The sequence below is a fragment of the Pan paniscus genome, chromosome 3, assembly GCF_029289425.2.
Source record: "Pan paniscus chromosome 3, NHGRI_mPanPan1-v2.0_pri, whole genome shotgun sequence".
In the NCBI taxonomy this organism is placed as follows: Eukaryota; Metazoa; Chordata; class Mammalia; order Primates; family Hominidae; genus Pan; species Pan paniscus.
The window spans coordinates 76235010-76252744 of NC_073252.2; the positions used below are offsets into that span (position 1 = coordinate 76235010).

A 17735-nucleotide genomic window follows, 5' to 3' on the forward strand; every position below is an offset into this window, starting at 1 on the left:
TGACATGATGCCAGCAGGAATCAGTTCAGTTTTCATCCTCAAGTTTGTCACCTCATGGTCTCAAATGGCTGCATGCTTCAGTGTTATGTACAAGTTCCAGGCAGAAAGAATTAGGCAGGCAGGGAAAAATACTATGTGCCAATGGAGACACCTTCCTTTAAAGAGCCTTCTGAGATGCCTTACCCAGTAATTTCTACTCATACCTCATTAGTCACTATTGTGTTATACAGATGCCCATCTGTGAGAGAGTCTACATGTAGTAACAGCATAAATAAAACCTGGGTTCTGTTATAAGGAAGAAGGGGAGATTAAATATTTGATAGGCAACCAGCAGTGGTTGCAATAGCAACATAAAAAAACAACAGAAAACCTTACATTCGTGTTTATATTGCAGTCACATTAATTAATTAATTTCATCCCCTTTAAATGCAAGGTGGTGAATGGGCAGTCATCCTTTTTTAATAAAAGATGTATCAAATGTCAGAAGCAATCTGACATGTCCAAGATCATCAGAAATACAATCCAATACCAACATGAAGTCCACAACCTTTATAATGCATCATGCTACTTAAGAGTTCTGATCTATATAGGAGGTCGTGGACATCCAAGAAGAGCATGTTTCAGGACTTTGTGAAACTCCATATTTAGGATAAGACTATAACATGTCACTTCTCTAATAGTATAGGAGGAAAGAAGGGATAAGAAAAGAATAACAAAACCTCTTGGAGATAGATGTTAAGTTTCCAGGTAGGCTCATTCACTATCGCTAATAGTTATTAGTAACAGTAGACCCAGGTGCAGTGGCTTACACCTATAATCCTAGCTACTTGAAGGTTGAGGCACGAATATTGCTTGAGGCCACAAGTTCAAGACCAGCCTGGGCAACATAGAGGGACACTCATCTCTGAAAAAGATTGTAATTTTTTTTTTTTTTTTTTAGCCAGGCATGGTGGCACGCACCTGTAGTCCCAGCTACTTGGGAGGCTGAGGCAGGAGGATTGCTTGAGCCCAGGAGTTCACCACTGCAGTGAGGTATAATTGTGACACAGCACTACAGCCTGGGTGACAGAGCAAGACCCCCATCTCTGAAAAAAATAAAATACAATAACATTAAGCTAATACTCGTTAAGCCCTTTTTTGTTTATGGGCATTTCCTCATTTCACCTTCTCACCAGCACTCTGAGTTAAGCACTATTACTATTGTCTTTCTTTTACAGGGGAGGACATGAAAGTTCAGAGAGGTTAACCAAACATGCCCACTGTTGTACAGCTAGTATGCAGCAGAGCTAGAACTCTAACCTCAAGCTTCTCTAACCCCAGCACCTACATATCAAACCTAACTTCCTTTCTACTGCTTTCCATGAGCTCTGACTCACTCTTGCAGAGCAGCCTTACAGAGAACAGGATTCCAATTTGGACCTCAACAAAATTATGAATTATTACATCCCATGTTTTATCAAGGTTGTTCATCTGCACTTTAAACTGTAGAAATTAAATCTGCACATTCTAAGAGTCTTCTGTATTTAAACTCTTTTAGCCCTGCCTCTGATGCCAAATTCCTAATGACTACACAGTTCATTGCAACTGGTCTCATCCTGTAGACTTTTCTCTGGTCTACTTCCTGTGGAGTGGAGTTTGCTATCATGGCTTGGCTGTCATTAATGTGATGAATGTAATTATCCCTTCGAGCCATTTCTATTAAGATTCTGGTCTTGAGTTGGCAAAATGGAATTTAATCTTCTTGAATATGGGGTAAGCGAGAGTCCTGGGGGCTTCTGTGGCATTCCAGAGCTTAGGCCTGCAAAGAAGTCTTAGTGTTGAGGCCGGTGATGCAGTCTCAAATCCCAGATCTTAAAGCTGGAAGAAGGGATGTGGCCCAGTCCCTGACAGACCAGGCAGGTAAGGCATAATTAGCTCCATTTCAAAGGTAAGGTGACTGAGGCTTGAGATCTTAAATGAAACAAGTGTCATACAGCTGGTTTCAGAGTTCAATTCAAGCCCCTCAGGGAGAAGGAAGAATGGAGTGACTCATTTCCTCACCAAACAGGAACCTGTACATTGTTTGGACAGAACTTTACGTCTATCCAGGCTGTTTGTTATTCTGACAGAGAATGGCACAGCCTATTCTTCTCTAGAGCCAAATTTCAAAATTAGCGAGGAAGCTGTCACTGTCACATCTCTTTCATATGTCAGTGCAGTCAAGACAGTGATGGGTGCTGGAGGAAGGTGGGGTTGGTTCATATTTCAGCCACTGAATATGTGAATGCTTGCTTTAAGCTCAGCTCTCCAGGCTGCTCCAAAGATGGGAATTTCTTACAGTGTCGCTATAGCAAACTGGAGGGCAGCTTTTCATTATTTAATTATTCACACCGTGGGGTCTGAATGTGTCATGCTCATGCCCTCTTCCAACACATTTTAACTCCCAGCCTGTCTGCTCCCAGCCAGTGATGTAAATGTACCAGCTGCTTCCCAAGAACCAGTCCGCATCCTGCAGGAGGGGCTGGTTCCTTTCCTGGGCATCAGCTTGCCTGCTCTCAGCCTAAGCTCTCTCGCCAACCGTGGTGGCTCCTTGCGTTCCTACATCCTCTCATCTGAGAATCAGAGAGCATAATCTTCTTACGGGCCCGTGATTTATTTACGTGGCTTAATCTAAAGGTTCTCAGTCAAATTCTTTGTGATCTACTGATTGTGGGGGCATGGCAAGGTTTGCTTAAAGGAGCTTGGCTGGTTTGGGCCCTTGTAGCTGACAGAAGGTGGCCAGGGAGAAGGCAGCACACTGCTCGGAGAATGAAGGCGCTTCTGTTGCTGGTCTTGCCTTGGCTCAGTCCTGCTAACTACATTGACAATGTGGGCAACCTGCACTTCCTGTATTCAGAACTGTGAGTCCCCTGTCTGTCCGTGCCTGTGTGTTTATGTGCCTAGTATGTTGGGGGTGGGACCCGAGTCCATTCCCTAGCTGATATATCCATTTAGAGGAAGAAATTCCACACATACTAGATGCACTTGGACAAAGCGCCCTGCCAGCAGTTTAAAACGGCATGCTTAGCTGTCTGTGACTTAACAAAAAAGCCCCATATTAACAGATGCAGTACTTTCTCAACAAGGCATTTTTTTTTCCTGCTTCAGTGTCAATGCTGCTTTTTTGGGGTACTCTTTTTCCTCAATAGATGTAACTTCTCTTCCTTCCATAAATAGAACTGAAGAGCAGTTAAGAATAGAATTTGTATGCATAGATCTGCTGCCTCTGTTGGGTATTTATAATTGCAAGCAGGCATCGTCCCTTTATTGAGACAGTCTCTATACCTGAAAACAGGTATAGTATCAGTAAAAAAAGAACCCTATGTATAAAATGTATATATCCATGTTATTTTTATTTTTGATGCTTTTGAAACCTATGGGATATGAAGAAACATGCCTTGAGCACTCATATTTCCATTGCCTTGATTTAATGGGTTAACATTTTGCCATATTTGCTTCATATATTTCTTGCTGCAATAGTCTGGAGCAAATTGTAGCCATCGTGACATATCACCCTTAAATACATCATTGTGTATCTCTGAAAAATAAAGACAATTTCCTACATGACACATGTCCATTTTATGCAAGAAAATGCCTCATGTCACCAACCTCTAGTGATATTTTTCCAGCTCCTTTTGTTAGTAAGCTTTGAATAAGGATTATAGACTGATGTGAATGACTTCTAGCAATCATATGAAAAGTGTTGCTGTGTGTGCCTTGTGTTTGGAACATTTGCAAAAATGTATTCCTCCTTATGAACCTAACCAGACGGGAAAAATAGCAAGAGTTGGCTTATGTGTAAATTACAGTCAGTGGGCAAATGAAAACAGAGACTTTAAATAGAGTTCATAGAGTCCAGATCAGAAAAGCTTGTCTGGTCACATTAGATAGTGCTACCACCCATGACTATGTAGTGGTAGCCCGTGCCTCCTTTGTAATTAGCTGGACCAGCCAATTTGTCTAACACAGCAGGTGCTCTTTGGTAAATAGAGCTAGGTTCTTGGAAGTGATCATTTGTTCTGCATTTCAGGATTATCTGGTCCCATCTTATTGGAATGTAACTCCAGGATCCAAGAGAAAGTGTCTAGCTTAAATCTGAATCATGTGCATCTCTGAGGAAATAATGACCTTGCAGAAGCTTTTCTAGACAAACAGACAATGGCAGAGATTATGAAAAGGCTCATTCCTCTCTCAGTGGATGCTGAGGTTGGAATCTCTGAAATCCAGTGCCATGATATTCTTCCCTGCCCACTCATTCCCCTGCACTATCCTTCTTCATTGCTATGTTGGTTTCCTAGGGCTGCTGTCATGAATTAACCCAAGTTGGATGTCTTAAAACAACAGAAATGTATTCTCCCTCAGTTCTGGCATCCAGAAGCTTGGAATCAAGGTGTCAGCAAGGTCCTGCTCCCTATGAAGGCTATAGGGGAGAATGCTTTCTTGCATTCTTCTAGTTTTGTGGAGGGGGGGTGCTGCAGGTGTTCCTTGGCTTGTGGCTGCATAACTCTACCTCTGCCTCCACCTGTCTGTACATGGCCTTCTCCTCAGTGTCCTCTTCAATTCTCTTTGCCTTCTCCTCTTCTTATAAGGAAGCTTATCACTGGATTTAGGGCCTACTTGGATACTCCATGGTAATCTTATCTTGAGATCCTTAATTGCATCTACAAGACCCTTGTTCCAAATATGGTCACATTCACAGGTTCTGGGTAGACATCTTTTGGGGGCCACCACTCCACTGACTACAGATTCCTGCTATTCCTACACAAAGATTCCTGCTATTGAGGGAATCTTTCCATTTGTTTACTTTCAGTTTTATAGCCTAATTGAAGGAAGGTCCTTATACCACTTAATAATTTTCTCTTCTACAAGTACATAAATCAAAGGCAACATTTTTGCTGAATAACTGAACGGACACAAGCAATCTATGAAAGTATGATGCTAGGGAATCATACTTTGCCAGGAATCACCATTACCAGGATGGTGTTTCCACATTTATCTGACTTTCTTAGAAGCTTCCAATTGCTGTGTATGCTTTGTGAGAGAATTCTGTGCAGCTGTTCCCCGATGCTACTGGGGATAATTAATCAGTGAATTAGTGACACATTTCAGGTACTGTCATGTTCTCTAAGGAATCCAGGCAATAAGAATTGAGGCATGGTACCTCCTTTCTAGGAGTTGACAGTCTAATTGAGAAGCTGAAATTTATACACATAAGAGATATAAGCAATGATTCAAGGCAGATGGAAATAAGTCATTTATAAGTAGAGTAGGTAGTAAGTTGAGAGGAGGTAGAGATTGTCCATGTTGGTGAAATTGATCAGGGAAGGCTTCCAGAGGAGTTGGGGGTTTAAGCTGGATCTTGAAGTGCTTAGAGGAATGAGGCAGAAACGGGTAGAAAGAGGAAGTATTTCAGGGATGGTAAGTGGCACCAGCAGAAAGGTTAGGGGCTGGCTGTGGTTGTCACCAAAGCTTGAAAAACTATCATTTGGAACAGTAAATAGGGCTGCTGGGCCAGTTTAGCACGCTTGGGAGCAGGAATGATGGGTGATGCCTGCATGTCCGAGATGGAGGCCTTCTCTTACCTACTCTGGGCCATAGGATCCCAAAAGCAGGCAGAGCTTGGGGGATCTGCTGGGCTTCCTCCACCCTTTATCCGAGCTGTGGATTCCTGGCACTGGGGGAAGCTTGCCCTGTATTCCTTGTGCTTCCAGATGCACAGACCCTCCTGGATTTTCCTTTCTCTCTAATACCAATGCACTCTTGTGTTCCTGAGTTCATGCCCAGCTCAGACACTGGAACTAATCCAGTACATGGATTCAAATTTAGCATGTGGCCCAGGTTTCTCAAAGTCAAATGCCTGCAGAGGCAAGGCAGGAATTTTTTTTTTTTTTTTTTTTTTTTTGAGACAGAGTCTCGGTCTGTTGCCTAGGCTGGAGTGCAATGGTACAATCTCAGCTAGCTGCAACCTCCGCCTCCCGGGTTTAAGTGATTCTCCTGCCTCAGCCTCCCAAGTAGCTGGGATTACAGGCACCCACCACCACACCCGGCTAATTTTTGTATTTTTAGTAGAGAAGGGGTTTCACCATATTGGTCAGGCTGGTCTTGAACTCCTGACCTTGTGATCCACCCACCTTGGCCTCCCAAAGTGCTGGGATTACAGGCATGAGCCACTGTGCCCAGCCAGGAATTATTTTAAAACATGTATCATTCAGGCATAACACAAAGGGAGATGGTGAGGCCTCTGGCCAACTGCAGAATGAATATATAATGCCTGAAAGCATTCAAATTCAATTTAAAACAAAACAAAAACCCTGTGTCCAATTTAGCAGATCACTTAGGCATGCCTGGTTTGGCCTTGAGGGCCAATAGCTTATAACGACTTGGCCAAACCAATTCATAATGTTGGGCCAAACACCTATTGACTCCAGTGGGAAAGACACCAGGTTCAAAAGGATGAAGAGCAGACCCAGAACTGGCAAATGAGACACTGGGTTTTACTGGGGACTTACATATAGGGGAGAGAGTCCAGTGGCAGCGGGCTGGACAGGAGAAACCCCTTGCATATAGTCCAATGGCGAGAGCTGGACAGAACTGCAAACGCTTGCAAAAGGCATGCATTTTATATTCGCTTAGGACCCTCTCCCTAACAGTCTCCACCTAGCAACCTTCACCCAAAAGAAAGGACGTCATTGGTCTCCTATACAGCCCACGTTTCCTGGGACAGGCTAGGGGCTAAGCTGTTTCTCATAGATAAGGAACGACCCTCCGGGTTGGCTACTCCTGGATTCCTTAGCTTGGAACTCCAAACCGCATGCAGGTGTGTCTGCTGTACAGGGTCAGTCTCAGGGTATGCTTAAGTTATTGCTATCAGGTGTGTTTATACCAGGGCCTTTCCTTCTTTAAATATGTTTATTGTCACCTGATGCCTTGACCTAGAGGACAGTGAATCTGTCAGAATAACCCTAAAACCAGAGTATTTGGTGTGGAGTCCCAATCCATAGATCAGGGCACGGGGAATCTAGGACGGCCCTGAGGTCTACAAAGAGCATGCCCTAAGGATGAGTGACAGTGCTTTCTTTCCCCACATGCCCTCACCCGCAGACCTCCAAGAACATTCTTTTTGAATTTCCTAGACCCCAAAGGGAATCTGGGAAAATAACTTTCAGCATCATGGGCATGAGCATGGAAACAGCCTTCCCATCTTTCTGGCCCTATATTTACAGCCCTGCACGTGGAGACTTGTAGATGAAAACCTTAGAACAGTGCAGGTTCTGAGGACCACCCATATCAGAAGTAGGGACGGAGTTTGTTTTCAAAATGCAGATTTGGAGGGCTCTAAATCAAACCTACTGAAATTAAAATCTTTGGGAGAGGGGGCCCATCCATTTTCATGCTTAAGCCTTCCAGGTGATTCTCATGAGGCCACCCTATTTTCATTCTTGACAAGCTCCCCAGGGGATCCGTATGGGCACTACAGTTTAAGAACTCTTCACTCCAACTTACCCTGACTTTCCCTGTTGAAAATTATCACTCCTCTCTGTGTCCCCACTCAGAGCTATATGCATCAGAAACTTCTACCCTGTAAGTTCTGAGATCTTGGGATGTAGTAATGTTCATATGCCCAGCTTCTGCACAGGTCAGGGCAGAATTAAGTTAAACCAAATTAAATGAATTTGCCTCATATCTTGGCCAACTCCTAAATGTTGCAAGCTGTGATAAAGAAGACCCTGGTTGGTTTCTACGGAAGGGAATATTGACCTTGCTCATAATGATACAAGCTAGGCTCATCTCAGATATTTCAGGATGCAGCACTGTACTTGAATAACTGGGATTGTCATTGTGCTGGTCAGTCATCTCCTGTGGCTTTTGTAACATTCCTTTAAATATTTAAGTCTTTTTTTTTTTTTTTTTTGAGATGGAGTCTTGCTCTGTTGCCCAGGCTGGAATACAGTGGCGTCATCTTGGCTCACTGCAACCTCCATCTCCCGGGTTCAAGCAATTCTCCTGTCTCAGCCTCCCGAGTAGCTGGGACTACAGGCACCTGCCACTACGTCTGGCTAATTTTTGTATTTTTAGTAGAGATGGGGTTTCACCATGTTGGTCAGGCTGGTCTCGAACTCCTGATCTCAGGTGATCCACCCACCTCAGCCTCCCAAAGTGCTGGAATTACAGGCGTGAGCCACTGCGCCTAGCCTAAATATTTAAGTTTAACAAAAATCCAAGAAAAAAAACTTAGAATTTGGTGGAGTGGTGCTAGTACTGGTGGTGCATTTCGTTCTCCACACACCAAACCCTCATGAGCTAGTTACAGAAAAGTGGAGTTTTTTTCATCTCCTTCCCACTTTAAAAACTTTTAGTTCCTATCATGCTTGAAAATTATTCTCATGTTTGTGCCATATTCTGATGGTGTGACCTGCTCTTGCCTGTGGTACAAAGTCTGAGTGAGCTTTGAGTGGATGCACAGTTAGTTTGGGACTCGCTTTTCAAAGTACCTGCCCTTCATTTTAGGAAGACAGTTATCAACAAGACAGCTAGGTGGGGTCCCTGGAGGACGACAAGTCCTGGAAACTAGTGCCACTAGCTGTGTGACTGACTTCCCAGGAAGCCAGGAAATGCTGCGCTCTTTCCAGCTTAGAGTCAAATATTTTTGGTTTGTAAGTGGAATCACTAGGAACAATATTCATGATAGAATCTGGAGAGAAAATTATACTTTATTTTCTTATCCCTATAGAGATAGTAGTACTAAGTGGGGATAGCTTATTCCCATTGGAGTTTTGTACTCCAGAGATTAAAATGAGCAATTCCAATTTTGAAACCTAAATCATCTAAGGCTATGGAAGTGTTACTGGTGGCAAATCTGTAGCAACCTCAATTCTTAACACCTCAAAAGAAAGAATTTTTAACCAAGGGTCATAAGGCAGGGTGAGAGGCCAAGGCAAGTTTTTGAGCAGGAGTGAAAAGTGTATTAAAAAGCTTTAGAGCAGGAACAAAAGGAAGTACACTTAGAAGAGGGCCAAGCGGGTGACTTGAGATCAGCTGGGTGGTTTGACCTTTGACTTGGTGTTTCATATGTTGGCATGCTTCCAGGGGGGTTGCATCCCTTCTCCCCTGATTCTTCCCTTGGAGTGGGCTGTCTGCATCCACAGTGGCATTCAGGCACTTGGGGGGTGAGCATGCGCAGTGTGTTTACTGAAGTTGTGTACCTGCTCACTTGAGGGCTTTTTCTCCTTATCAGTTGAGGATTCATATACCAGTTAAACTCTGCCATTTTGCCTCTTAGTGCGCATGCTTGAGTCCACTCACCCAACTCCTGAGATCTTACTAGGAAGCTAATCACCAGTTTCAGGTGTTTTCTATTTATTGGGAAACTGCCTGGCCCTGGCTTCAACCAATGATTATTTTAGAGAGACAATTAACAACTGCCTGACCATCACCTGATGGTTGCCTGACATTCCTCATTGTGGGGAGGGTGGCCTTCCCTGCCTCATGTCTGTCTAACTACCTACTGTAACAGAAGGATGAGGTCTCGGGGAGAAACTGCCAAAAGCTGTAGGAGTTATGGGCAGCCTTATGTATGCCCTTCCTGCAAAATGTGGTAGGCCCCAGGAGTCAGAGCCACAGAACACACCAAGCTCTTAGAACCAAGGATTCCAACCACCAACCACCTCCTAGGTTAACTGACTCTAACCTAACCTGCGACATACACCTCTGACAAACTGCACAGACTTCATGCAACAAGAACATTCATTTTGGGGCTCACAGGCCTAAAGAGAGCTTTAAATCAAACCCAGCTGGGCGTTCCAGGCTTTCAAGTGGGGAGGTTGCTTGCCTCCATTTTCTGTATCTATTTCCATCTACCCATTACGCCCTGGTCTGGCTTTTCAGTATCCCCTTCTCTAGGTCAAGGCTGTGTGGCAAGACCACCCTTAGTAGCTCCTTTTCCTGCCTACTAACTTCAGTCAGACCTGGGCCAGGTATTGGGCCATGAACTCCATGACCTGGGGAAGTGCCTTTTTTAAAAAGCTTTATACTAATGGAGATCCACACAGGGAGGTCCAGATGATTATGGTTGGATTTTTTCTGGGGTGAATGAGTCGGGGTGAGTGGAATACAGTGGATTGCCTTAGCATCCATTTCCTCCCCACTTCATTTTCACTGTGTTAGCCATTCCAAACACTTTCAAAGTTCAAACCAACAGGGTGAGCTTTATGGATTTGCCAGCAAATGTTTTCCAAATTGAGTCTCCAAGAATTTGTTTCTTTCTTATCAAAATTGAAAAGGGGAAAAAAAGTGTTGCTGATCCCTGGATTTGTCTTGTCCTGTGTTTTGAGCATCTGAAATAGAATTTGGACGAGGACCTGGAAGGAAGGAGGTAGAGTTTACAGAGGAAATGGGGTATGTTGGAGAAATCATATTCCAACAGGAACAAGATCCAGTCTTGGGGCAAAGCCAGGGCCCATTTGGGCTCAATGACTCTCGAAGCATTTCAGTTCAGCACATGTTTAACAGGGCATTTTTCCTTGAATTTTTAAACTTGTGTATTTTGAAGGAAATTGAAGCCGCATGGCCCTCATTCATTTACATTGAACTCACCAAAATCTTGTTTTGTAATGATTCTTTGATGTCCAAAGAGCATTGTGATCCTGTTTCATGATCTTATTTTTCCCCCCTTTGAGAATTAGCAAATTCTTTTTTGCCAGCAGTAAAGCCACTCCAGTTCCAAGCTGTTCACTCCCTGGTCCAAAGTGTTCTCCTCCAAGGGAGGTCACCCTAAACAAAACCCAGCAGTTTCAAGATGCCACTCTGATGCTTGGCAAATTGTGCTTGTCTTTCTAGTTCCATGACTATGTCAGGCGGATAAGAGGCAAAGTTGGGATGTCCATAAGAATCTCACTGACCGCTTCATGTTAGTTGACTTATTTTCTTCATTTTAACTTATAATGGAAAACTACAAACAATATAAAAGGAGAGAAAAGATTATAATAAAACTCCATGTGCCCTATACCCATCTTCAGCAATCGTGAATTCAAGGCCATCTTATCGATATCTCCTTTAACTGTTTTTGAAGCACATCTCAGATGATAATGTCATTTCATCTGCAAGAATTTCAGCACCTATCTCTAAAGATAGATTCTTAAGAAATGTGACCACAATACTAATATCACACCGAAAACAACCATAATTCTTTAATAACAAGTATCTAGTGTGTGTGAATCATGAGCTAAATACAATCTACACGTTGCAATTAGTTGCCACATCTCTTAAGTTTCTTTCAACCTCCTCCTCCTCTTCTCCGTTCTTCATTCTCCGCTGATACAAAGGAGCTCTTGAAGTAAATTCTGAGGAATATAGCTTTGACAAATTCCAAATACTGGGCTAGTAACTGAAAAAGAGAAAAATAAAACAATGGTTTTAATTTACTGTCCAAGTTGAAAGAAATGTAAGAAAGCAAAGGTCCAAAACATTGAGCATTGAAGTCTATGAATGTAACTACAATTTTACCCAAGATGAGTGTCTTTTATGACCTTGTTGCCCAGAAGCTTTAAGGGGATAACTTATTTTTTTTTTTTTTACTTTTATTTTAGATTTGGGGGGTACATGTCAAGGTTTGTTACATAGGTAAATACATGTCATGGGGGTTTGCACATATTATTTCATCACATAGGTATTAAGCCCAGTACCCAATAGTTATCCTTTCTGTTCCTCTCCCTCCTCCTACCCTCCACTTTCAAGTAGACCCCAGTGTCGGTCATTTCCTTCTGTGTATTCAGAAGTTCTTACCATTCAGCTCCCACTTAGATATGCAGCATTTGGTTTTCTGTTCCTGCATTAGTTTGCTAAGGATAGTAGCCTCCAGCTCCATCCATGTTCCTGCGAAAGGCATGATCTTGTTCTTTTTTATGGCTGCATAGTATTCCATGGTATATCTGTACCACATTTTCATTACCCAGACTGTCATTGATGGGCATTTAGTTTGATTCCATATCTTTGCTATTGTGAATACTGCTGCAAAGAACATTTGCGTGCATATGTCTTTATAGTAGAATGAATTATATTCCTCTGGGTTTATACCCAGTAATGGGATTGCTGGGTGGGATGGTAGTTCTTCTTTTAGCTCTTTGAGGAATTGCCATACTGCTTTCCAGAATGGTTGATTTAATTTACACTCCTGCCAACAGTGTATAAGTGTTCTAATGGGAGAACTTTAAGAGACTGGAGAAATATCTCCACAGGGCAATAATCTTGCAACTTCTTGATCACAGACCTATATCAATCAATAAATTTCTCCATTGCTTGTCTTATGTATAGTTATCTATATAAAATTATACACATATACTACTATATTAATATGTCCATGATAAAACGAGCACAAAAACATTGTTAAAGAATAGAAAAAATATACCTAAGAGTTCTATGACAATCTGCCCACTTTCAGGGCTCATTGGTAAAACAACTTCTTCAAAGTAAATGGAGGAAAATTGCTCACTGCCAGTCTGTGGGGTTGGTCTTGGAAGGAATGGGGCAGGAAATGGTCTACTTCTGCAGGCCAAATAAAACTTGGCAGGCCAAGGAAGCAGATATCCTTTTCTCATAGTCATATTTCCCCCGACTTTTTTTTTTAACCATCACTCCTTCTTTGTGCTCATGTGGCCCCACTCCCTTCCAGCTTTCTCTGAGGCCCACCACCCCCAACCACACCTGCTTTCATTAACACCAAGATTGGAACTGGAGGATCCAGGTTTATGAAACTTGAAATGTTCAGAATTTGAGTCCTCTTTTTAAAAAGCAAGGTAAAATTGTGAATTCACAACTGGTAGGTCCCCGTCAGGTTCTTGGAAAGGCACATGCATGCCAGGACCCCCGAACCATATTCATCAGCCTTACAGTCATCATCCCTCCCATGGGAGCTCTGAGGTACCAAATTCACCTTCCTTTCTTTCTGACTCCTTCTTCTTATTCTCTCATATTTTCCTGTAAAGCCGTCTCTGGGAATTCTGGTGCCCTTCGAAGCCCACTTCTCCCATGTTTAACTCTTGCATACCCAGAGCCGGAGCTGTCTTCCTGGTTGCCCCATGAGCCAAGAATGTACCTGTGAGCCCTTCCCCACTTTCTTCCTTTGTTAGCAGCTCTATCCAGAACAGTAGGGGAGGGAGAGGCCAGGGACCCCAGAAACAAGTCCACTTGTCATCCCAAGGACTGTAATCCAGTAGGTCTCTGCTGAAGGTGAGATGACCTAGTGATTCAAGGCACATGCTCTGGAGTCAGACTGACCCCAGTTCCTATATAGTCTCCTCTAGCTGGGCAACCTTGGGCAGGTTAGTTACCTTCTCTGAGCTTTTCTCACCTATAAATGGGAATAACACTTACCTCACAGGCTGTTGTGAGATTATGTAAAGCATTTAATATAGTGCCTGGTACATAGGAAACCCTTAACTTGTGGATTTTATCATGAGTAATGGAGGGAGTTAGAATATATTTCATCAATTCTAAGACATACTTCTTAATGTCTCCTGAAAATAGATTCCATCTTAGAATTGACAGCGCCATGCAAAGATAATTTGCAGTGTCTATCTTTCTTGGTTATCTGTAAAAATAATGGTGCGCCTCACAATAGACATAGTCTTCGATTTGATATAATTTGGTAACAACTAACTTTATCCACAGTAAGCACAGGTGGACTGAGATCAAGAAACTGGAGTTGCTGTAACCATACAGTCTCTTCCTCCCTCTCACTGAAGAGGCAGGGAAATGGCTGGCTTGATCTGAGAAAGGGGTAACTAGCTTAGGGGAAATTCCATGGAGAGAGGCCTGAGCTACTTGTCAGTGGCTGAGGCCTCGCCTCCCACACAGCTCTGCCTCCACAAGTGGCTCGGTCTTTACCACATCTGCCAGTCTCTTGACTCTGCCCCCGACTCCCTCCCCAGCCGTCATTCCTCAGCTATTTAGCTCCTTGCTGCCCTCACACTGCAGTTCCTCTTTCCTATTTTCCTCCTTCCCCCGTTTGAAGAGGAAGACTGAATCCAGCTTGTTGCTTGGCTGGTGGTGTCTGTGGCCCAGAACCATAAATTTTTGAGAGCTGAAGGAGAGCTTGGAGATGATTTAGTCTAATCCCCCTATTTTATAGATGAAGAAACTAAGGCCTAATAATTTACCCAAATGACTCAGCCCTGCCAGTAACAAGCTATGTGACCTTGAACAAGTTATGACATTTTTTTGGAAATAAGAGTAAAGCATTCATTATTTTATGAAATGTGTCCTGAGGAAGCAATGAAATTGGAGTTAGTGGTTAAAATTTTAAACTACCAGTTCTAGGCAAAGCAATGACATAGAGGTGACACAGTGTGGCAAGTGACCCTGCACAGCACCCATCATGAATGCAGCATCCTCTGATGGAGTCTGACCACCTGGGCCTGCTCAGAATGGTAACATGGGATTTCCTCGACCAATTTTGAACACGTGCAGCCTGGGTCCATTTGACAGCAATAAGGCTTTATGTTTGAATATGCTATTCCAGGGATTTTTATCTAATTCTAAGAGTTTCATATACAAAGGATGGCAGCAGAGAGGCAGGGCAGAGTTCAGTCATGAAACATTAACAAGCTTTAGCTTGTATTGATTAAAAATGTGGCCTCTGGCCCAGTGCGGTGGCTCATGCCTGTAATCTCAGTACTTTGGGAGGCTGAGGTGGGTGGATCACTTGAGGTCAGGAGTTTGAGACCAGCCTGGCCAACATGGTGAAACCCTGTCTTTACCAAAAATACAAAAATTATCTGGGCATGGTGAGGTGCACTGTACTACCAGCTACTCAGGAGGTTGAGGCGGGAGAATTGCTTGAACCTGCGAGGCAGAGGTTGTAGTGAGCCGAGATAGCACCATTGTACTCCAGCCTGGGCGACAGAGTAAGACCCTGTCTCAAAAAAAAAAAAAAAAAAAAAAAAATGTGGCCTCTGAAGTCATTCAAATCTGAGTACAAATCCTGGCTCATCACTGACTAGCTATGTAACCTCAGCTAAGCTTCAAGCCTCTCATCCTTAAATCAGGTTTTAATGATGGCACCTACCTCATGGGGGTAAGAATTAAATGCAATACACAGGAAGCATTAGATGCCTAGAAGTGCACTATAAACATCAGAGATGAGAAATTAATGGTGATGAGAAATAAATGATCTCCTAGGAACCTTGCAGCAAATGCAGTGGCTCCCCATCTCACTGATGAGAAAACTCTGATTTATTGAGGCTGAGGAAACTTCCCTAGGTAATCCAGCCAGCCTGGAATGCAGGCATCCTGATTCCAGGACTGCATCGCTACTGTGTTGTCATGGAGATAGATTTGCTTGGATGTGTTAGGTTGTTTCACACCTTTATAATTCAGTAGGGCCAGGTTGGGGGGCTGAGATGGATTCTGAAAAAGAAAAGTAATTGCTTTATAGATTAAACTTTTCTGGGTAATGATTGGGTAGTTTCTCTGCCAGTTAAAATTATGCTGAAGATGGCAGTTCCTAGTTTGTATAATTATTTTCCCACTGAAGTAGGCATAAGAGAGCAGACTACAGGAGTTCTCAAAGTCATTCTTTAAAGTGATTAGTCAGAAATATTTTTGGCTGCATGAGCTAATTGATGAAAGGTTACAAAGGATCAAAGGGATCTTATTGCAAACTCATCTGGAATAATCCTTCCCTCTTAGATGCTGGTGCAGTTTTTAATAGAAAAAAGCATCTGGGTACCACTCCCTCCACCTTTGTGCGATGCAAACTCTACATAGTTTGCGTCTGAGGTGTCAATGGGGACGTGCTGGTCGAGTGCATTATGATCACAAGCGGGACTCCAGAGTTAGAGCCTGGCCCTGCCAATTGCTGGCTGTGTGTCTTTGGGCAATTGCCTTAACTTCTCTGTGTTATGATGTCATTGCATCAACCTCATGGAGCTTCTGTGAGGACTGACAGACTATATCATGCACATGCAGCCCCAGTACAGTGCCTGGCACAAGGGCATTATCGATCAGTGTCAGCTACTTACGTGTCCATCTCTGCTACTGTACAAGCCAGCTTCCTTTCTTCGCTCCCTGCACACTTTTTTCTTTAGAAAAGATTCTCGCATGGTACTGGGCAGTAGTGCTGGTGTCTTACCACTCCAGGGTCTTCCCTGAAGTACCCACCTTTTGGCCTCCTTGGGTTCTACTCAGATAGCAGCTCAACCTCATCAGGAAACTAATTCCTTTAACATCACAAAAGAAATCAGCACCTCTCAGGCCGGGCATGGTGGCTCACATCTGTAATCCCAGCACTTTGGGAGGCCGAGGGGGTGGATCACCTGAGTTCAGTAGTTTGAGACTAGCCTGGCCAACACAGTGAAACCCTGTCTTTACTAAAAATGCAGAAAATTAGCCAGGCATGGTGGCATGCGCCTGTAGTCCCAGCTACTCAGGAGGCTGAGGCACGAAAATTGCTTGACCTGGAAGGCAGAGGCTGCAGTGAGCCGAGATGGCACCACTGCACTCCAGCCTGGGCAACAGAGTGAAACTGTCTCAAAAAAAAAGAGAGAGAGAGAGAGAGAAATCAGCACCTCTCAGGTGCTTACTAATTTCCATGTACTGCTCTCAAACACCTAGATAGTCTATTTCAGAGAATTTAAAAGCCCAATGACAGCTAGGCAGGTGTGGTGTCTAGGGTTCAAAAATAGGACAGCGAAGGTGAAGAAGACTAAGATAAAGTGTTCCATGTAACTCAGGTGTTGTTTCTTCAGTTACAAAAGACCCAGAGATGAGGTCAATGTGTGTTTGGTTTTTTCTGTTTGTTTACTGTGGTGGTGTTTTTATTGTTTTGTTTTTTTGTTTTTGTTTTTTAATCCCACATTCAGTTGCTTAGTGTCATCTAAAGAAAGCATCATGGAGATTTGTTTTTTCTTTCCCAGTTTCTTTGGACATAAGCTGCTCTCCTCTTTCTTGGCATGGTTGACCGGGTTGAATTGAGGCATATGGATCTCAAAGGAGCCCAGTGATGTGATTCTCCTTCAAATTCTTAACATTTGTTTACCATTTAGCAAAGGCAGGGAATTTCTATTAATAAAAATAGTGGTTTATAGAAACAGATTTTCCTTGTCCAGTGAAAGTAAATTAATGTTCTGAAAAAAAAAAATTGAGCAAGATATTTCCTACTTCTTGGAAGTTCTCTGTTCAGCGTTTTCTTTATATAAGTGTGATTTTTTTTCTTCTTTTCCAAGCTAGGTAGCCTCTGGTAGATGAATTAAGAGTTTACACTTAGGTAGCATAAAGAAAACATTCATTCCTGGGAAGAGTATAATTTAATAACAAATACTTATCAAATGCCTATGACATATCAGGCATGTTCTAGGCTGTGGGGATTCTGCAGTAAACTTATATTCCAGTGAGAGGGCAGTAAATAAGCACACATGTAGTACATCAGATGGAAATAAGTGGCATGAAATAAATAAAGCAGGTAAGGAGATGCTGTTCTACATAAGCAGGCCTTGCCAAGAAAGCAGCAGAACCCAGAAAGAAGTGAGGAAGGGAGCCAGCCATGAGGGCAACTGACCTTCGGATAACAGTAGCACACAGGACAGATGTGGTGGCTCGTTTCTGTAATTATAACACTTCGGGAGGCTGAGGCAGGAGAATTGTTTGAGCTCAGGAGTTTGAGACAAGCCTGGGCAACATAGTGAGACCCTCATCTCTATTTTAAAAAAAAAAGTAGCAGACAG

General features: G+C 43.0%; 1 protein-coding gene across 2 annotated transcripts in view; it reads left to right on the forward strand.

The window, feature by feature from the left end:
* Positions 1-2483: 2483 nt before the first annotated feature.
* LNX1 (ligand of numb-protein X 1) overlaps positions 2484-17735 on the forward strand; it is a 112141-nt gene continuing 96889 nt past the window's right edge. Inside the window, exon 1 of one of the 2 annotated variants that reach the window (XM_003806465.5) lies at positions 2484-2879. In XM_003806465.5, coding sequence (XP_003806513.3) covers positions 2788-2879 — 92 coding nt within the window. In that variant the 5' untranslated portion in view covers positions 2484-2787. The remainder of the gene's footprint in view (positions 2880-17735) is intronic. The other variant, XM_055111553.2, reaches the window with a different exon arrangement.